General features: G+C 47.5%; 1 protein-coding gene across 2 annotated transcripts in view; it reads right to left on the bottom strand.

Moving 5' to 3' along the window:
* The window catches only part of LOC131591720 (cyclic AMP-responsive element-binding protein 3-like protein 2), a 74,646-nt gene extending 57,060 nt beyond the window's left edge, over positions 1–17,586 (bottom strand). For both annotated transcript variants that reach the window (XM_058862703.1, XM_058862704.1), the window contains exon 1: positions 17,320–17,586. In XM_058862703.1, coding sequence (XP_058718686.1) covers positions 17,320–17,427 — 108 coding nt within the window. In that variant the 5' untranslated portion in view covers positions 17,428–17,586. The remainder of the gene's footprint in view (positions 1–17,319) is intronic.
* Between the last annotated feature and the right edge of the window lie 395 nt (positions 17,587–17,981).

The raw sequence follows: 17,981 nt of genomic DNA, 5'->3' as shown, positions 1-17,981 counted from the left end.
TTCAGCATCAGGAAGAACCAAAACTGGTAGAGACAAAAGATATCTTCAAGAATTCTTCTTAAATTCATGGAATGAGCAATTTGAGCTCTATCAATAAAGACTTCATAAAATTTCTTTGTATGAAGATGCACTTTAAAGTCCAATTTCACTAAATTTTCATGCCATGATCAGAGAACGAGAAAAAAAAGCAGATTGATCTGCACATCCTGTCCAAGTTTGCACTCCGTAGCTGTACTATCTCCAGGGTGAACAGCTCTTCCCTAGAGAAGAATGTGAGGTTTGTGTGGTTCCCTGTCCTTAAGATCTCATGGATTAGCCTGAAATGCCTCGGGCTACAGTGCATCCTGTCCAGGACATACTGTCTCTCATAATGTTGCAACAACAAAATTGAAGTGCCAAGTAGACTTCATAGGCTACTCTCCCCAACCCTGAGTCACTGAATGGCTGGAAGTGTCAGAGTTACCATAAACCAGCATAATCCTGCAGGCTATACCAGCAGGGCTGCCTCTGCAGGCTCTGGGAGGGCACTAGCAACACTGCTTCCTCCAAAACCCGAGCACATTTTTGTTAGAGCCCACACATAGAACTATTCAACCCTTCCTCCTGAAGGGAACATCTGCTTCTGGCATGTGATGTTCCCAAATCCCACCAAAAAAGATTAGGTAGCCATGTACTTCATGGTAGCAACAGATCAGCCTCAAACTAAGCAATCTGCTCCTCTCTGGGCCAGCTGCCATCCACCAGACACGAAGTACCTGACTTTGTTTCTTACTACAGAAACAATCCAGACATGCTTCAGCAAGTGGAAAATAAAATTCAGCTGAAGCTCTTTTGGCCTGGCCACTGCAGTGGGTTGTTTTTGGTTTGTTTTTTTTTTCTGGTCTCCCATATATAGTTGTGACAGCAGCAGTAAAACATTCGCTCAGCCGCCCTCCCGCAGCTGAGTCTGTAGCCACCCACACCACAGATCCACTCAGAGGTACAAACCCCTCCCTCCCTATTTACACAGTGTGACAAGCACTGTTGGTGCTCCAGCCCTCCCACAAGATCCCAAATCTGTGTCTCCTGTGCAAGGCAGCACCTGTGCAAAGTCTAATGAACAGGACAAGCCATGTACATCTCAGATTCCAGAGCAGTGCACTTCCCATGTCGCCCAAGATCATTGAGGGATCAGAACTGGCTGGTAACTATCAAAAACTCGTAACAGGAATGATTTCATTCTTACAGAGTTATCAAGACACATTTTAAGCACTGCAGATACAAGAGGAGATTTCAAAATATTTCACACTTCCGTGTTTTCTTCTTCACATATGCTTCCATCTAGCAAAATCCCACCGCATTAATGAGCAATTAAATTTCTTCAAGTTATTTAAGCTACATTAGTTAAACATTATTTTGCTAATGTGCCAGTGCCACATTCTGATATATTCTGCTCTGGATGGTGCACTCCCACTCTTTTCCCAAAATAAAAAAACTGTCTCCAAAATACTGCACACCTCCAAGAAAAACACACCAGTGGACAGATGACAGTTTCTTGCTAAGGCTGAATACACGCCTTCCCCTGCTGAAAAGGGAATCAAATTTGGATCTTCTGAGGTTTGCATCACTTCCTGGTAAAGGCAGATTTTGTCTTTTTTTTTTTTTTCCCTGTCTTTAAACCTCCTTTAAACCCTTCCAAGCCCAGCCAGAATCCAAACCAAAGTGATTGAGCCAGCTTGTACTACCCTTTATCAGTCAGCCTTTGACCAAAGCAAGCAATCCAGACTTCCCAGAGGTGCCTCTGACCAGCAGGCCCAGCTTTCCACAGTGGCATCAATACACACAACTTCATGATGTCTGCCAGGGAAAGATAAAAAAAGTACAGTCTGCAGATAAATATTCTAAGTCACAGGTTCATCATGCATATACTAGAAATACAGAATAAAAGGAACCCAGTCTCCTTTAGTTATAACTCTTGCTTAAATAAGATTACAGACAGTTTCTGCTTTCTTAAATCTCTTCCTGGTCAGTCCAACTAGTCCTTAATTATTAAAGTTTCAAGCTAAGAGAGCTCCTTGTTATTTTTTCCTCCCATATTCTGTCAAACTGACTGTTGTCCAGTCCATGCCCTGTCCCTTAGTCTGAACTCCCTGAAGAGCTCTCCAAAGCTTAATCTGGAAAGGGAAGAGGTTCTCCAGTTAAAACAGACTCAGCAGGAGCTGGCAGATCTGGGTTAGACATACAAAAACATAACAATGAGAGCTCCACAAGACCACCAGTCCCTACCAGGAAGGTAAGGAGCAGAAGTGACACCCTCCTACACTGTATGGTTTCTAGGGCAGGAGTGGGCTGAAAGAGCACACATTTCTCAGCTCTTCTACATCTCTCTGCCCCTTCCCTGGATCCCCTCAATAGATCCTCTGGCTATACCCTTTTCCAATAAAATAATGTAAACCCTTTTTACTCCCCATAGTGGTTACACTTGTACACTTTGATAAGAGCCCATCCAGCAGTGTGAGAAACTTTGCATTAGGCTACAGTGGAGAAGGCAGAGCTGCTCCTCGCATAAAACTATCCAAAAAAATTGACATTTTATAACCTACTTTTTTTCTTCCCTGTCAGAGCAGGATGGAAAAACCCTCTCCTTCCTCCCAGCCTTATTTTCCTGTTTGGTTTTCAAAGGAACACCACCAGGAAACAAAGACTATTTGCTAAAAAGGAGACTCTGAGAAGTTAATATTTGAATATACTGCCTGCAGTTACACTGACCATAAGGTCCTAAGGCTCCCTGCTCACTCCCCAAGTGGGGAACATCCCTGTTTGGCTTGGCTCAGCTTCCTGAAGCGCTGCGTCACTAACTGGAAAAGGCGCGTTTGCAGGGAGATTCCAAGAAGCCCAAAGGAGCGGTGCAACCACGGGCACCACTCCTCAAACCAAATCAGGGGAAAATACAGGATGCTGAAGGAACCAGGTCTTTGCTTGGTCCCTGGCTAAGCTAACAAAAGAGGATTTAAGTGTCCCTGTGTTGCGAATAACCACAGTGAATGTGCTGGTTACATTAACTGTGTCATTGTACTTCAGAGAAATCCCTGAAAATCTGTTTAGAGACAAAAAAACCCAACCTCCTCCCTGCTGCTATGAGACAGCACCAGGCCACGTGCAACCTCAGAGCTGCTTCTAAACCAGGCCCCTCTCCCCTCCAAAGTCCAGAGAGAAGATCAGCTCCCGTATGGGTACAGCTCCAATCCGAGATGTGTCAAATATCTCTGCCTAATGCAAGAGCTCTGAAGCAAAGCATCACATGGACACATTTCAGATTGTCACAGCACTGCCTCAAAGCTCACAGACAGTGCAGCATGTGCCAGTAACTGAGCTGGTGAAAGAGCTGTTCCCCAGCACCAGCACAGCCATTTCTCCTTGGTACCTAGTGCAGACCTCTGAAGTCACAGCCTGGGCTGCACACGGCTCATTACATTTCCTTACCCCATCTGCCTCCACAGTTCTTCACACCCCTACTTGGTCCAGGTTATCTCAGGCATTTGCTCACTCCATATCACCTCCACAGAATTCTGACTCCCATTTTTTTCCTGTTGCTGGACTAAACTGATGGAATGCAGCCTGCCTGGCTCAAACAAATCGTCTTGTTGGATATTTAAGCAGAAGTGGGAATTGAGATTTTTGGGACACCCGCTGGAAAGTGCCTTAATTATCTCAATTAGAGAGGACCTGTAAGTCAAGAGAGACCCCTCAAAAGCCTTCTGGCAGTGCTCTGAAAAGTCAGGCATGTCTTGTCCAGTGGCTTCCACGAGAAAGGCAGTCACAGGAGGAGAACTTGCTCCACAAACTAACTGGTGCTGAACAACCAGCATTGCTCATTTATTCCATCCCCACACAGGCTCCGGAGGTGACTCCCAGCAGCACGTAGCTTCAGCCTCTCCTGGTGGAGCCTGACCAGCCCAACAGGATCGTCAGGCTGAGGAGCTCCATTCCTTGCCAGACATTCTCCATGCAGAGCAGGTCAGGAAGGGGCCACTCCACGAGTGCAGCAGCACTCCCCCATAGACCATCACATCACATCACAGGCACACGGGGACTTCATGCCAAAAGAAGGAACACTGCTTTAGAGAAGACGAGTACTCTCCTGATCACTGCCATGTTTCCAATTCAGCTTCTGGACACTTTCAAAACACATCTGTTGTCCATACTATACTTGAATAAAATATTTTTGCTTCTAGCATATTCCAGAGAAAAAACAAAACAGCATTACCACTACAAAAGGTTATGCCATGCCACGGAAGCAGTCTAAAGCAGCATCTCCTGTCGGCCAGCCACCTAAATACAGAGATGCCAAGGGAGAAAAATTACTCACCCTTCCCAAATGTCCCAGGCACTCTCCTCCTTCTGTTTCAATATGCATGTCAGAATTAACGATTATTCCCCTCTAAACTATGAGGAGACTGACCCTGGATTGCACAGTGATCTCCACACTTCTTAAAATGCTGTAGAAGTTCTGGACAGGCATTAATGAGGTAAGACCTGCCACAGGCAAGGGATTTTAAGCTTTCTTCAGCTGATGGTGTAGAAAAGTACAGGGTTGTAGTGTGATGCACAGAGACAGAGGGACAAGAACAATCTTCCACTGTTAAACACTGGGGCAAAAGTTGGTACCATTAGTACAACTGGAACCATACCAACCACCACCTTCCACTAATTACACCTTTAAAATCAAAGCTACAAACTTTGCTTTTTTTATCTGGGATGGTATTTATCCCATCTTCACATATTCCCTTTTTCCTCATACCTCACCCTAACTGCTTTGCTTTCTTCTTTTCCTCTGCCTTTCACTCGACAGAGTTGAAGACCCTTGGCACCCTGACACCAACCATGTGTGTTTTACCAGTCTACCCCAGATGGAGGCTCAGAGAACACAAGGCCACCTTTAGTAGTCATCTTCAAGAGGGAATATACATAAAGGTGGCCTTGTATTTTGGGACTAACGTCTCTTTTCTAGCAGAAATCTTATCCTTCTCCATACACCCTGTACATTTTTTTCCTTAATATGTGCCAAGAGGTGTCATGATAAACACAAGCAGTTCAAAAACAGCTTGAAGCAATTAAAGCACTTCTTCAAACTTCACTGAAATCAACAGTTCAGGAAAATGACCAAATGCTGTGATGCATGTGATGTATGTTATGCCTTGAAGTACCCAGAGTCAACAGGCCCAGCAATAAAGTTTTATGGCATTTCAAGCTAGAAAGGACTATGAAACCTTCCTAATCTTCCCCGTCCTAATCCACCGTTTCCATGAGGTACACACTTACATAGGATCTGATAATTTGTTGAAATGTAACTGCCAGGAGAGAACATGGGTGTGCCTCAAAGATTGAGCATTTTTCTTAAGTATATTTTAGCACTTTTCTTGTTATGCCTTCCAAATCTTGATTTCCAATATATATTCACTGTCCCATAGGTAGACACATTTTTTTTGTTCCTAGTCACATAACTTTGTTTCCAGACCATGCATGAGAACCTTGAGAAGCCTCCTGTCTGGTACCTTTTTGCAGAACCCAATAAATCTATCCTCTGACACTAATTCTTCATTAGCAACTACTTTGAGTCAGTCCTTTAATTCCATACACTTTGCGGTAAAGTCTTTCAACCAATACAATTAAATAAATAGCCAATTGCTTGCAAAATGTCTCCATTTACTGTCATTTTTTTTCATCTCAAAGAATGAAACCAGGTTTGTCTGCTTTCCATTAAATTCTACCTACCAGGGTTAAATCCTATCTGTATTATTGCACTCTCTAACTGAGAAATCCTAAAAGATTCCAAGTATTTTCACATATCTTTGGTACCAGGATCTCTAGTGAATAGTTTCAATTTCCTCCCCTTTACTCTTTAATTGAATATTTTTAGCTATTTCCTCATGATGTCATGACCCAACAAAAATCAATGTCAACAAGCCAAACTTCTCCTCTGGGACCTTCCAGCCTATCTGGATTTCCAGTTATCTAGAATTATTGGTTCCAAAATGTTTTGTAACCTGATTACTGACAGTGGTTAATTTTCATACGACACCATTTAGAAAAGTCTCCTTTCTAACCTTACGATTTGCCAACATTGTGTTTTCCCCTTGGATATTTTTTGCTGATCATCATCAGCTTCTCTTTATTTCACACTGATTCTTTCTTACCTTTCTCTAACCTGTAAGCATTAGATTGGACAAAAAGAGAAAAGATACTACACCAGAGGACATTAGCAGTTTAAAAAAGACACAGCATAATGATAGCTTAAGATTCCTAATCCCCTTTTCGATAATTTTAATCTAAGCACAAAGCTCTGAAGGGATCTTGCTGCGAGTACAGAAATATTCATTATCTGTGTGTTACAAGAACCACAGCTGAAATCAAAGTTTTCACAGAACGCTCTATTCTGGTACTATTACTGTAAATTACATACATCACATGAAACTGAGAAAGATGCCTCAAGAATAGTATTGTGAGCTTAATATAAACTGTTCTGATCACACCACTTCCTCAAACTCCTCCCAACACCTGCCCACCTTCAGAGCAATACACATTTAATGTTTGTAATCATTTCTCACAAACCTCATACTTCAACCACTTACTTTTGCGGCTGTTTTCGGAATTCTCCCAAATCAGGCTCTCTTACAGATATCCAGGTGTCAAGAACTGAAAAGTCCTCAGCCAAACTGTGACATACTGACACCTGCAAGACTCAGATTTTTAAGAATCTCCCCTAACCATACTTTTCAACACTTTTATCACCACAATGGTAGTGGCACCATTAATTTGCCATCGCCAGCTACAGCCCTGGCTCCTTTATACCTAGACTTTACAGCTTTCTGCACTCAATTAGTGCTTCAAAAGCCTCTTCAGCAATGCAAGTTTCTGCAGACTCTCATTTCTTGCTTATAATTCCAAGCTCCTTTTCCCTCTCAAATGCCTGTGAATTTGAAACAATTTCCTCGTAGCTGCAGTGGCTCCATCCCAGCCACCACATAATGTTCCTCTTGAGCACTGAAGCCACATCTTAAAACCAGGTAGGACTTTTTAAAATCCCCAACTAATCTTGCCAGCAAGCTGTCCCAGTCAAGGCTCTTTTTCAGTAAAGCTAAAAAAAGATGTTCTGGACATGAAATGCCTTTAAACTTTTTAGAAAAGTAATCAAGGTTTTAACTGCACAATTTTGAAAGTCAGCGGCACTTTTTGTATTCATTTTGATCTTGCAGATCTTGCAGTGTTTGTAGTTGAAAAAAAAACCAACAACATAAATTAAGTTCATCTTTTCCCTGTGGTTTTTCTAACATATTTCTAACATCCCAATAAAGAAGCAATGGCAATAGGGATACATTCCCAAGTCAAAGGGCAGACTCTCCAAAGCCCTTTTCTGATGGAAATTTAGCTGAAATTTTGCTCTGAATTAGGACACCCAAGTGAGAAGTCACAAGTCACCCTGGACAAGTACAAAATACTACTTTTTCTCTTTTAGTCCTTCTGGCAAGCAACAGCACCCACTGAAAGCCATGACGAGCAAACGAGCTGAATTGAAAAAGCACTAAAGCTGGAGGAGGAGACAAATTTTGCATCCAGAAAGCTCATGCCTTAAAAATTGTGCCAGAACTCATTCCTGCCATGCCTGCTCCTGCAGGGAGTCACGCCTGAGCGGTGCCTTCCAGCAGCTGGCAGAGAGAGCCGGCTGGGGATCCCGAGGGAGCAGCACCCACGCACATCTGGAGCCCTCCTGCAGCTGCCGGCTCTTGCCCTCTCCCAGTGGTTCAGCCCCTCCAGAGTGCAGTGAGGGAAGGGCTCAGCCAGACACACAGGCATCCATCTGCAGAGGCAAGGGGGAAATGCTTCCCAGCGAGAGGAAGGGCAGATGGCTCACAGCCAGCCATAATGGACATCCCCAGAGAGCCCTCAGTCCCTGCAGCATTTCACCAAGGAGCAAGGCACTGGAGCCATATGTAGGCAGTGCCAGTTTGCTTTTCTTTCTCTGAAAAGAACCCTTCCCCTTCTGCTTTATGCCCTTTTTCTAAAAAGTACATCTTACCAGCCTGCCTGAAACCCCACACCACTCCCAGGCCTGAGTCACACAGCCAGCTGTGCGGGGGGGAGGCACAGAGGAGGAGGGAAAGGGAGCTGCAGCTCCAAGGAGCTCAAACAAGACATACCATCAGCGCTGATGACGAGGCCAGTTACGCCCATGATGAGAAAGACAGATGTTTTGCAGAAAGTCAGCCACTGCTTCGTATTAGGAGTTATGAAAGTGGAGACTTCAGACATCATATTTTCCTTTAGTCTTCATCCCTTGCTAGCCAGGACAGATCCCAGAAAGCCAGGTGTCTGGCTGCAAGAAATACTGCAGTCTTAGATCTAAGTTCTTAGTCCTGGCACCCCAAAGGCATCCTGTCCATAACATCACAGGCTTTCTAAGGCAGCTGTGCCATCACTGCTTCAGCAGTGGAGACAAAATCCAGGAGAGATCAGTTCTCTGCTGCTCCTGTGTTTTGGTTCTACCCATACACAAATCTCTCCTGTGGGTAACAGCAGCTCCGTAAATGAGAACACAAATGTCTTCAGATAACCCCCACAAAACCAAAATATTGCAGACAGATTTGTTGGCACTAAAGCCAACAAAAGAAACTACAGAAGACTGGGAAAAAAAGCAGCCTTGGGATAAGCATTATCTTGCGCACAGAATTTGCTGTAGGGATGAAGAACGGAGATCTGCTTGGTATACAAAGATTGGAGTTTTGGGGTTTTTTTTTGTTGGGTGTTTTTCAGGTTTTAGGTCTAGAAAACCTTCCCTATGCTACTCACATGAGCTAATCCATGAGGTGGTCTCTTCCCACACCCATAGATTCAGGGTTATCCATAAAAAGGAAATAACACAGGTATGAGGTAGCACAGACAAACAGCATTGAAACAAACCAGTCTGCTGCCCAGCAGTGCCCTATCTCAATCTGAGCAGGTCAGTGCCTCAAGTCCAGACTGCTGTGAAAGGAAACACAGCACAGCTCCAGCTGGAAGGGGGCTCAGGTCGTCTCTAGCCCAGTCTTCTGCCCAAACAGGGCCAACACTAAGCTAAGACCAGCTTACTCAGGGCTTTAGCCAGTCAGGTCTTAAAAACTTCCAAGGAAAGAGGTGGTGCAGTCTCCCTGGGCAGCTCTCTCTAGTGCTGTTATCCTCACTGTGAGGCCCTTTTTCCTTACCAGTCTGAACCTCTCTCACTTCTGCTGATGTCCATTTCCTCTCACCGTCCTGCCATGCTGTGGTGTGAAGAGCCTAACTTTTTCCACTCTTTTCTACAGACCTTCACATCACAGCGTGCAAGCTTTGGAAAAGAGAAATTAAACTGGGTACTCCTAAGCAGAGCAACTGAAAGTTGCTTCTCTTACTTCACAAGCCACCACGTGCTTCAAACAATTTTGCCACAGCTGAGGACTCTGCTCATATCCAAAATCAGGGGCAACACTCAACATCTTTGGTGCAGAACAAGGGCAAATAACTTTCCTCCTGTCTGCTGGAGATCAGCCCATCTCACCCAAAAACCCATGCTCCTTACCTCTGCCAGCATCTGCAGCTGCAGCGAGAGCTTGGAGATGAGCGCTGCAGGGTCACCAAACAGCCTGGGCTCATCCCAGCAGAGCTGCAGGAGTGCAGTGAGCCCAGCTCCAGGTGAGCCACTAAAGCCCATCAGGAATATTGCTCTTTGCCCCTACACTACAGGAGAGGAGCCTCCATCAAATTCCGCCCTGAACTGCTGCTCAGGACACATTCAGATTGGCAGTGAAGGAGGCCTTTAAACTCCTTAAGACACCCAAAGCTCCCTAAGAGGTTACTAGAGCAGCCTGGTCTCTATTTCGCACCCCAAATGACTGACAGATTGCATGAAAGGACAAAGTCAGCCCCGGCACAGCTGCACAGGAATGTTTTTCTTTGGCATAGAGGAGAGAGATGAAGTGGGTGCCACGTTTTTCCATTAAATTTTTGCCTGTCACCACAGTGGAGCCAGCTCACATACAGAAGATTGAAAGCCAGTTAGAAGCAGATGGCAAAACAAATAGAAGGTAGTAGTTTCCAAGACACAGAGAAGGCACAGAGAGGTCACTGGCAGCACTCAGCTCCACATTTGGATGGATGGCACCTATGGGGACAACTCTAGTAATTAAGGTCCCATTTAACCACACTTTATTTTCTTACATTGCCTTCTCTGCTTCCCCACTCACTCTCAGGAGAGGGAATGCTCATTATTTGGTAGAGTATGTCTATCCTTCCTGCACACATTTAGCACTCAGTCCAGGGACTTTCTTCTCTGCAGTTGTGATCTGAGTCTGTCAGCTCACAGGCAGAGAGAATGAGGAAAAAGACCCTGCTCTGAAAAGCTCAGCATCTCAGACTGAATGTGCACCTCAGCTATGCCTTGTTAAACCCCACCATTTTTCACCTGTCTTCTCTACTGCCTTTTACTTCAGTGAGGTGAAAGGGCAACATATTTGCCAGCAAAATTGTGGCCCTTAAGCCAAGCTTATTCTTTGCAAGTCACTCCTTTGGCTTTTATGAAAGAAAAATAATTTAGCATCCAAGGCAGCCTCCACTTTTCACCAGCACTTGATATCATGATGGGGTGGTGGGGCCATGCACCAATCCAACATCAGTGCTTCCTTGAACATCAGGTCTGTCTCTTTTTCTGCTACATACCCACATCCTTCTCAAACAACCCTTTTTCCTACAGACCCTTGAACAAATACCTCTTCCAGGCAAACCCTGTTCTTTCCAGTGACATCCAAATAATTATCTTCTGGTATCAAATAAATACACACATGAACATCAGGCTTGCATCTAAGCACATCTCATAAATCTACTCTGACCATTCCCACTGCACATTCCTTTAGCTCAAAATGCAGTTCCACTACCCCTTCCCCAGCCAAATATTCCTACGTGCCCCTTCATGTCAGTACATGGGCTGCTACAGGGCAAGATATGTCAGGGAACTGATATCCCTGAAAGCTAATTTCTGGCAAAAAAAGTAATTTTAAAACTGGATGGGCTCCCAGGCAGCTGCCACAGCAGCCTGTGGTTACATCCAGGTGCAGAACTGCACTGTCAGGTCTTGTCACCCACAAAAAAAACACAGTCAGAAGGCATCTCCATGATTCAGAGAGAGACAAATAGGGAGCAACAGCACAAAAGAATGTGCCCTCCTGAAAATACAGACTAAGAGCTCTGCTGTGAGAGCAGCCCTCAGAGACTCACCAGGAACCTATTTGTCTTGGAAAAAGACAAGATGCTCTAGGGAATCAGAGGAGTTAAAGGGGAGACCTTGTAAGCTCAGGGTCAGCTGCCAAGACAGGCTGTGACAAATGCCATTGAGCCAGGTCAGACACTGTCTGATAGCAATTTCACACATCAGTAATTGCTAACATCTCACCCACAAAATGATCCTTCTCCAAAAGGGAGAGGAGCAGCCTAAGACAGAGGATACAGATGACAGATTATGAAGTGACTGGAAAACCACTTTTTGGGAATGCAGGGAGGAAGGTGTACTGACTAAGGACAGCAAGGCCTGATAACCAACATTAGGATACAAAAAAGCAGCACCTATCTGCAAGTGCAAAGGCAGTAAGAAAATCTGCCTGATCAGAGACAGGGGGCTACTTTCAAAGCACTGTGTCTTCACAGCTACACAGGGAGGTAACTCACAGGGACCTTGTGAGCTGAGGGACCAAGAGAAAATGAGCCCACAGTGACACTGAGCTCCCAGCTCTTTGGAGGAAGGAGTAGCCAGCAAGGCACAGCACACACTGGCCTCCTCTACAGACACAGATAATCCTAAAAAAGCAAGACTGCTTTAACAAAAACCTGGTCCCCGTCCCAGGACAGGGGAAACTCACTTAGCCCTAGCTAAGAAGGGACCCTTCACATTACAAAGACCAGCAAAGAGCACGAGTTCCCACCAGCCCTGTAGATAAGTTGAACAGCTCCAGACACAGGAAAGCCCTGTCTGGCAACACCAGAAGTGAAATTCCTTTACCCCTGCTATCGTGCACAGCCTGCTCCATGTGTAAGGACTGGCTTTCCAAAGGAAACATTTACAGAGGACAGCACACATCAGCCACATCCATTAGGAAAAAGAATAAATAGTGGGTTTGTACATCAAATTCTGGCTCATTCTTATCTACCACGCTTCAAAGTCAGTCCCAGGAAAGACTAACAATTTTTCCAGCTCCTGTCTTCACTGCAGATCAAGCACTTCTTATACAGTTACAGCCAGCAACTCAATACCCCTATTTTTCTAATTTTAACTGTCAGAAAACAGCAGGGTAAAGTTTCATGGTCTCCTACTCGTGTTTATCTCAGCTTTTAGAGGAACTGTAGATCAGTTAGACCCATTACAAGTATGTGACATGTCTCTCAGCAAACTGGAATAGGTTTCTTATTTAAATTTGGGAAGAAAATGAGGAGGAGAAATGGTTTTCAGTGCAAGGCACTGGGAACAACTAATTTTACTGTTCAGCAGTTGTGATGTTGACTTTTTTATTGATATGGAAAGTCATGGACAAAATTTAACACTGCTGCCTTGTATGAGCTCTGTACACAACTACTTTAAAATCTCGCTTTCTCATTTCCCCTCTTTACTGGAAATGTTGGAAAAATCTTTGCAAGTACTGACTGTACAAATATTTTACATAAAGTCAGCTGCAGGTGTATAGAGAAGAAAGAATGAGAGATTTCAGCTTTATGGCTTGTGGGCAACAGACCAAACCCCATGTGCAAATAAATGAAGTAGCTCTCCCCCTACCAAAATGAAACAAAAATTGGATCCAACTATACTGACACCAGAGAGCTACATGCAGCCACCCCACAGTAAGAGCCAGCTCCCCATCCCCACCCGCTGCAGTAACCACAGCTCTCAATTAAATACACACAGGCTGTAAAAATCAAGCGCTGCCATCCATTACAATAACGACTGCCATACTCCAAAAGCTCGAGGCACTCCCTGGCAGCTCATCCAGAAGCAGCTTTCCTGCAGAAGTCATTAGAAACACAAAGTAACAGCAACCATCGTTTTTGTGGCAGAGGAAATGAATCACCAGGCGAGCGCTGCTGAGGTTCCGAGGTTTGCAATGGGGAGGAAAGAAGGCCAGCACAGAGTTTCCCGAGCTCATCTTAGATGACAATCACAACCCCGACCATTAACCTTCACCTTTGGTTTTGCTTTCACAGGGAGACAGAAACTTGGTAGCTGCAGCCTGGGAAGCTTCCTTCTCTCACTCCAACCTACGCTACACCCCTGTCCCAGGGCTGAGCCGCACACAGCATCGCCAGAAACATGGAAACAGGATCACAGGGCTCAAACACCACTCAGACAACAGCAGCAGCAATGTGACATTTCACTAATTCCAATTTTTTCATGAGTTCCAAGTTCAATAATCACGCTCTTTAACGAATAAACCATTTGGGCTACTTGGCATTTGAAGGTAACCTTCCAGTTAACCATTCATCCAGACACCCAGGACATGACATCTAGGAATTTAATCCTAAATATCTAAGGCAGCTGCTGTCCCCCCACACCTGTAGGGCAGCTGCAGTTCTACATGTTCCATGCCGAGATCACATCCATGCTTGCATTCAGCTGCATTTTGCTACCATCTGGAAGCAGCAGCCAAAGGACTAAAAAAAACATGAAAATGGGGGGCACTAAAACTTCCTCCTCAGTATTACAAAAGGAGTCAAAGGTTTTTGAATGTCAAAGGCTCCTCAGAACCACCTGTCTTTCTTTCAGCCCCCATCCAGCAATGGGACAGGTACTTGGCATTTCACAGCATGTTTGTCAGACTTATCCATCTGCATCAGATCTGGCACTTGTCACAGAAGACACGGTCCCAGCTGGGCCACGTCCAACCACAGATCAATTCCAGCAGAGCCCCACGGCCAACAGCAGAGCTCTCCCACTTCAAGCCCACCTGTGTGTTATGGAAAGTAACAGCAGCAGCAAGAAGCGGGAGGTTTTGCCACCTGGCTGTGCTCCTGCTCCCCTTGGGCAGTGGCAGGTGTTGTGTTTCCCTTCTGTCCGACCACCAGGAAAAAGCATAGAATAACAATAGTAATATTTATAATAATAACAACAACACTGCCTTGCACCGTGCCAGCACATGGCACTGCCAACACAGTCACAGCAAGCTACGGCACAGATGAAGATTATATAATGCAAACACATGACACGTACCATGAACACACCTCTGGGAAACCTTTCAGCCTTTGCTTTCATGGGAAACTAAACCACGCTGGAAAAACAACTGCTATAAAGCTATCTGGCCTCCAGGTGAGCACTGTGAGGACTTCAACAAGACACCTCCAGGACTGCTGCCTGCCAATAGCAGAGCTGAGCTCCTCGAGGCCCCACTTTCTCCAGGTAGAGCCGATGATATCACTGACAGTACCAGTGGGGTGAGGGAACGGCTCCTCACACAGCTCCAGGCACTGGTGAAATCATCAGCTGTTAAAAAGAAATGTAAATCCCCAGGAGGTTGGATTTCAGCCCTGGTAATTAAGGCAGGCTGGAACAGTTTAAAATAGAGGTCAAGTTTTTAGGTGTATGCATACTTTCACACTTGTCTACTAGCATCAAATCAACAAGAGCCAGGAACAGCCTTTTTGGTCGTAGAAAGGTTAATTTTTAACTCAAAATACACAAAAGGCAGCTGGCACGCAATTCTCACCCTCAGTCTATATTCACAGGTCTGACTGTGGAATGACACTGATCCTTCTTCCCGCTCGTGAGCTCTGCCCTCAGTCATCACCATCTTCTCCTTCCTCCCCTGCCAGTCCAGCTCACGCTCCCAGGGCTGCATGACTGTCCCAGAGACCTTTCCCAAGCCCACGGTTTCCCTGGATGTGCAGACCTGCACTTCCAGCTACAGGGCACCTCAGGGGTGTGTGAAGACTAGAAGATGCTGTAGGACATGTGTTCCTTGGCTGTGAGGGTGACAGCACAGGGCATGGGCACTCCTGCAGAGGGAGCACGAGACGGGTCTCCTCATCATCCAGTCTTTCCAGAAAGACCCTGCAGTAAGTTTACAAACAGCAGAGTAACTGGGTCAAAACAGTCCTCCCAGATGGAAAGCATAACCCAGGAGAAGAACAGATGTTTCATCCAGAGAGCTTGTTTATTTGTTTTGGGTATTTCAGATTATTCTATGAAGTTTTGGCCAGAGGTAAATAGAGACCTTGTGTTTCATGGTATCAAGCACAGTATTTTCCTCCACATGGCAGGACACATTCACAAAAGAACAAGTTCAACAGGCAGAAGTGTGGGTTTTTTTCACTCTAAAGAATGTTAATTTCATACACATTCTTTTCTTCTTTAAAGATTGCAATACCTCACTATACCTACTCTACAGCATTTAGTTGGGCTCTTTTTTCTGAAACTTCTGTCAGAAGAATTCCAAGAACAACCAAAAAAAGGAATTTATTTCACACTTTTTATTTGGCTTCGAGAGGGTCTCTGAAGAAATCTTAAACTCCCATGAAGACCCAATCAGCAAAAGAACACAAACAAATCAATGTCAGTGTTGCTCCTAAAAAAGGTCATCACTGCCCAAGATTTTGCAGATCCAGCTATGCACTGCCCCTTACAAAACGCTCATCATCATAGCATTTGAAGCTGAAAATCCCCAATAAAACCTGAAAACAGAAGAGGGAAAAGCATCCCATTTCCATCCACCAGACAAACAGGATGTTTTCTTTATCAAGACACACTTCATCTCAATTCTCAGGCTCCTTGAAATAGGGCAGAAAAGACACATATCCATGTCACTGCAGCCACAAGTTCTAACCCAAGTGCAAGATCTCCTTCCAGGCACTAAATAAAGAAGATATGAGAACACTGAGTAAGAAAACAGGAGTGGCAACTCCATTCTCATCACAACGATCCAAACAGAGCAAGAGGAAGTGTGCCAACACAACCGTAAAATATGAAGGGGAACACTCTCCAGAGAGCCTCTCATTTAGTTCAAAATATTCTTGTTGATAAAGGAAAAACAAAACAAAACAAACCCATAAGAAAACAGCTGTTTGAAGGAAGAGCTTTCCATTGATGAGTGGTCCTGCTGACTCTTTTAAAAACACAAGCCACCATAACATGATTGCTTTTCCCCGGATCTACCAGAAGATACATATTGTGCAATAAAGGCCAAGACTTCCAAAGACAAAGGAGCCAAACACTGTTTAAAGACCGTCACGCGTGCAGCAGGCTCGCTTCCTGCTGGAACGAGGCTCGGAGCTTGTGACGGACACGATCCCGGATCAGTAAGACGACCACATACCACACACAACAAATAAGATTTTCCTCGTTTGCCTTCCAAGACTAACGCCAGGAGCGGCGCAGGAGCAGCGGCTGTGGGATCACCGCTGCTCGCACGAAGAGCTGGGCGCCTCACTCCGGGGCTCTACTGCACCTCTTGGGGGCAAGGAAGAAGCGCGGAGCCCCTGCCCAGCTCCATCCCTGGGGCACTGCCACATCCCAGTGGCCACCACCACGTTCCTCTGGCTCTCAAACACGTGCTCGACAAGCACAGCGAGCGTGGCTGCCCGGGCCTCGCAGCGGCAGCGGGCTGCGGCAGTCCCCCGTGCTGCTGCTGCTGCTGTCCCGAGGCGCCCGGCACAGCCGGAATTTGCACCCACAGGGCAGCATCGCTGTGCTTACGAGGAGCCTCCTGAGTGACAGGGAGCCAACAGGGCACAGATAACAAGACACGTTTCCTCGGAACTGTCCTAACCACGCGTTCTGCGCAAAACAAAATACGGGGCTTCCAGCCAAAAAATAAACAACAAAAACATGGAAACTTGTGTCACTTCCTGCGCTTGGGGAGTGGGACGGAGTCGGGACAGTCTCGTCTTGAGGAAGAAGAAGACACGGCCGGCGACTCCTGAGCGCTCGCCCGGGACAAGTGGCAGCGCAGAGGGAGCCCCGGCCGGGCGGGGGCAGCGGCGCCGGCCGGAGCAGGGGCTGCGGGACCCCGGTTACCGAGAGCCGCTGCCAGGCTCGGAAGGGAGGGAGTGGAGACCCCCCCGGCGCACAGGGGGCCCCAAGGCCCTCGGGGAGCAGCCCCGGAGCGGCGGCAGTCACCTGTTGGCCAAACCGGCCCGGTGCCGACCCCGGCTCCCGCCGGGACACCCCCGCCCCACGGGGAGCCCGGGGAACCCCGCCACGGCCCCCGAAACGGGGCCGCCCACGGCGGCGTCTCAGCCATCCCACCCCCGGCCTCCCGGCGCCGCCAGGAGCCGCCGCCCGCCCCCGCCGCTCCTCACCGTGCGGCTCAGCAGCGTGTCGGGGTCCGCGGGCTCGCACAGCTCGCTCAGCTTGCGGTCCCAGTGCAGCAGCGGCGGCTGCTCCCCGCCGCTCTCGCACACCTCCATGGCGGCCGCAGGCACCCCCGCCGGCCCGTCGGTCTGTCTGTCCGTCGGTCCGTCCGCCGCCCCGCTGCCGGACCCTGCCCCCGCCGCTGCCCCGGGCTGCGGAGCCGCGCGCTCGCCCCCGCCCCGGCGCGTTCCCCCAGCCGGCGGCGGGCGGGCGGGTCACCCCCGCCAGCTGCGCGCCGCGCCCCCGCCCCGCCCCGCCCGGACACGCCCCCGCCGTCCCGCCCGCCAATCGGGGGCGAGCAGCGCCGGGCGCGGACCAATGGGAGCGCGGGGCCTCGAGCGGCCGCGGCCGCGGAACGTGGGCGTGGCGCGCGCGGCCAATGGCGCGGCGGAGCGGCGGGCGCGCCAGCCAATGGGACAGCGACAAGACTGCGGCCGGCGCGCGCCGCCCCGCCCCGTACCCGCCCTCAGGGAGGGAGCCGCGGCGGCCCCGGCCCTGCGCCCGGGATGGCGGCCCCAGAGACAGGGGACAGGGCGGGCCCATGGACACGGGACGGGGACAGCGCGGCCCAGCGAACCTGTGCAGTGAAGCCAGGTCAGAACCATCTTGT

This window comes from Poecile atricapillus, chromosome W, assembly GCF_030490865.1.
Source record: "Poecile atricapillus isolate bPoeAtr1 chromosome W, bPoeAtr1.hap1, whole genome shotgun sequence".
Lineage (NCBI taxonomy): Eukaryota > Metazoa > Chordata > Aves > Passeriformes > Paridae > Poecile > Poecile atricapillus.
This window is presented reverse-complemented; position numbering and strand designations above follow the sequence as displayed.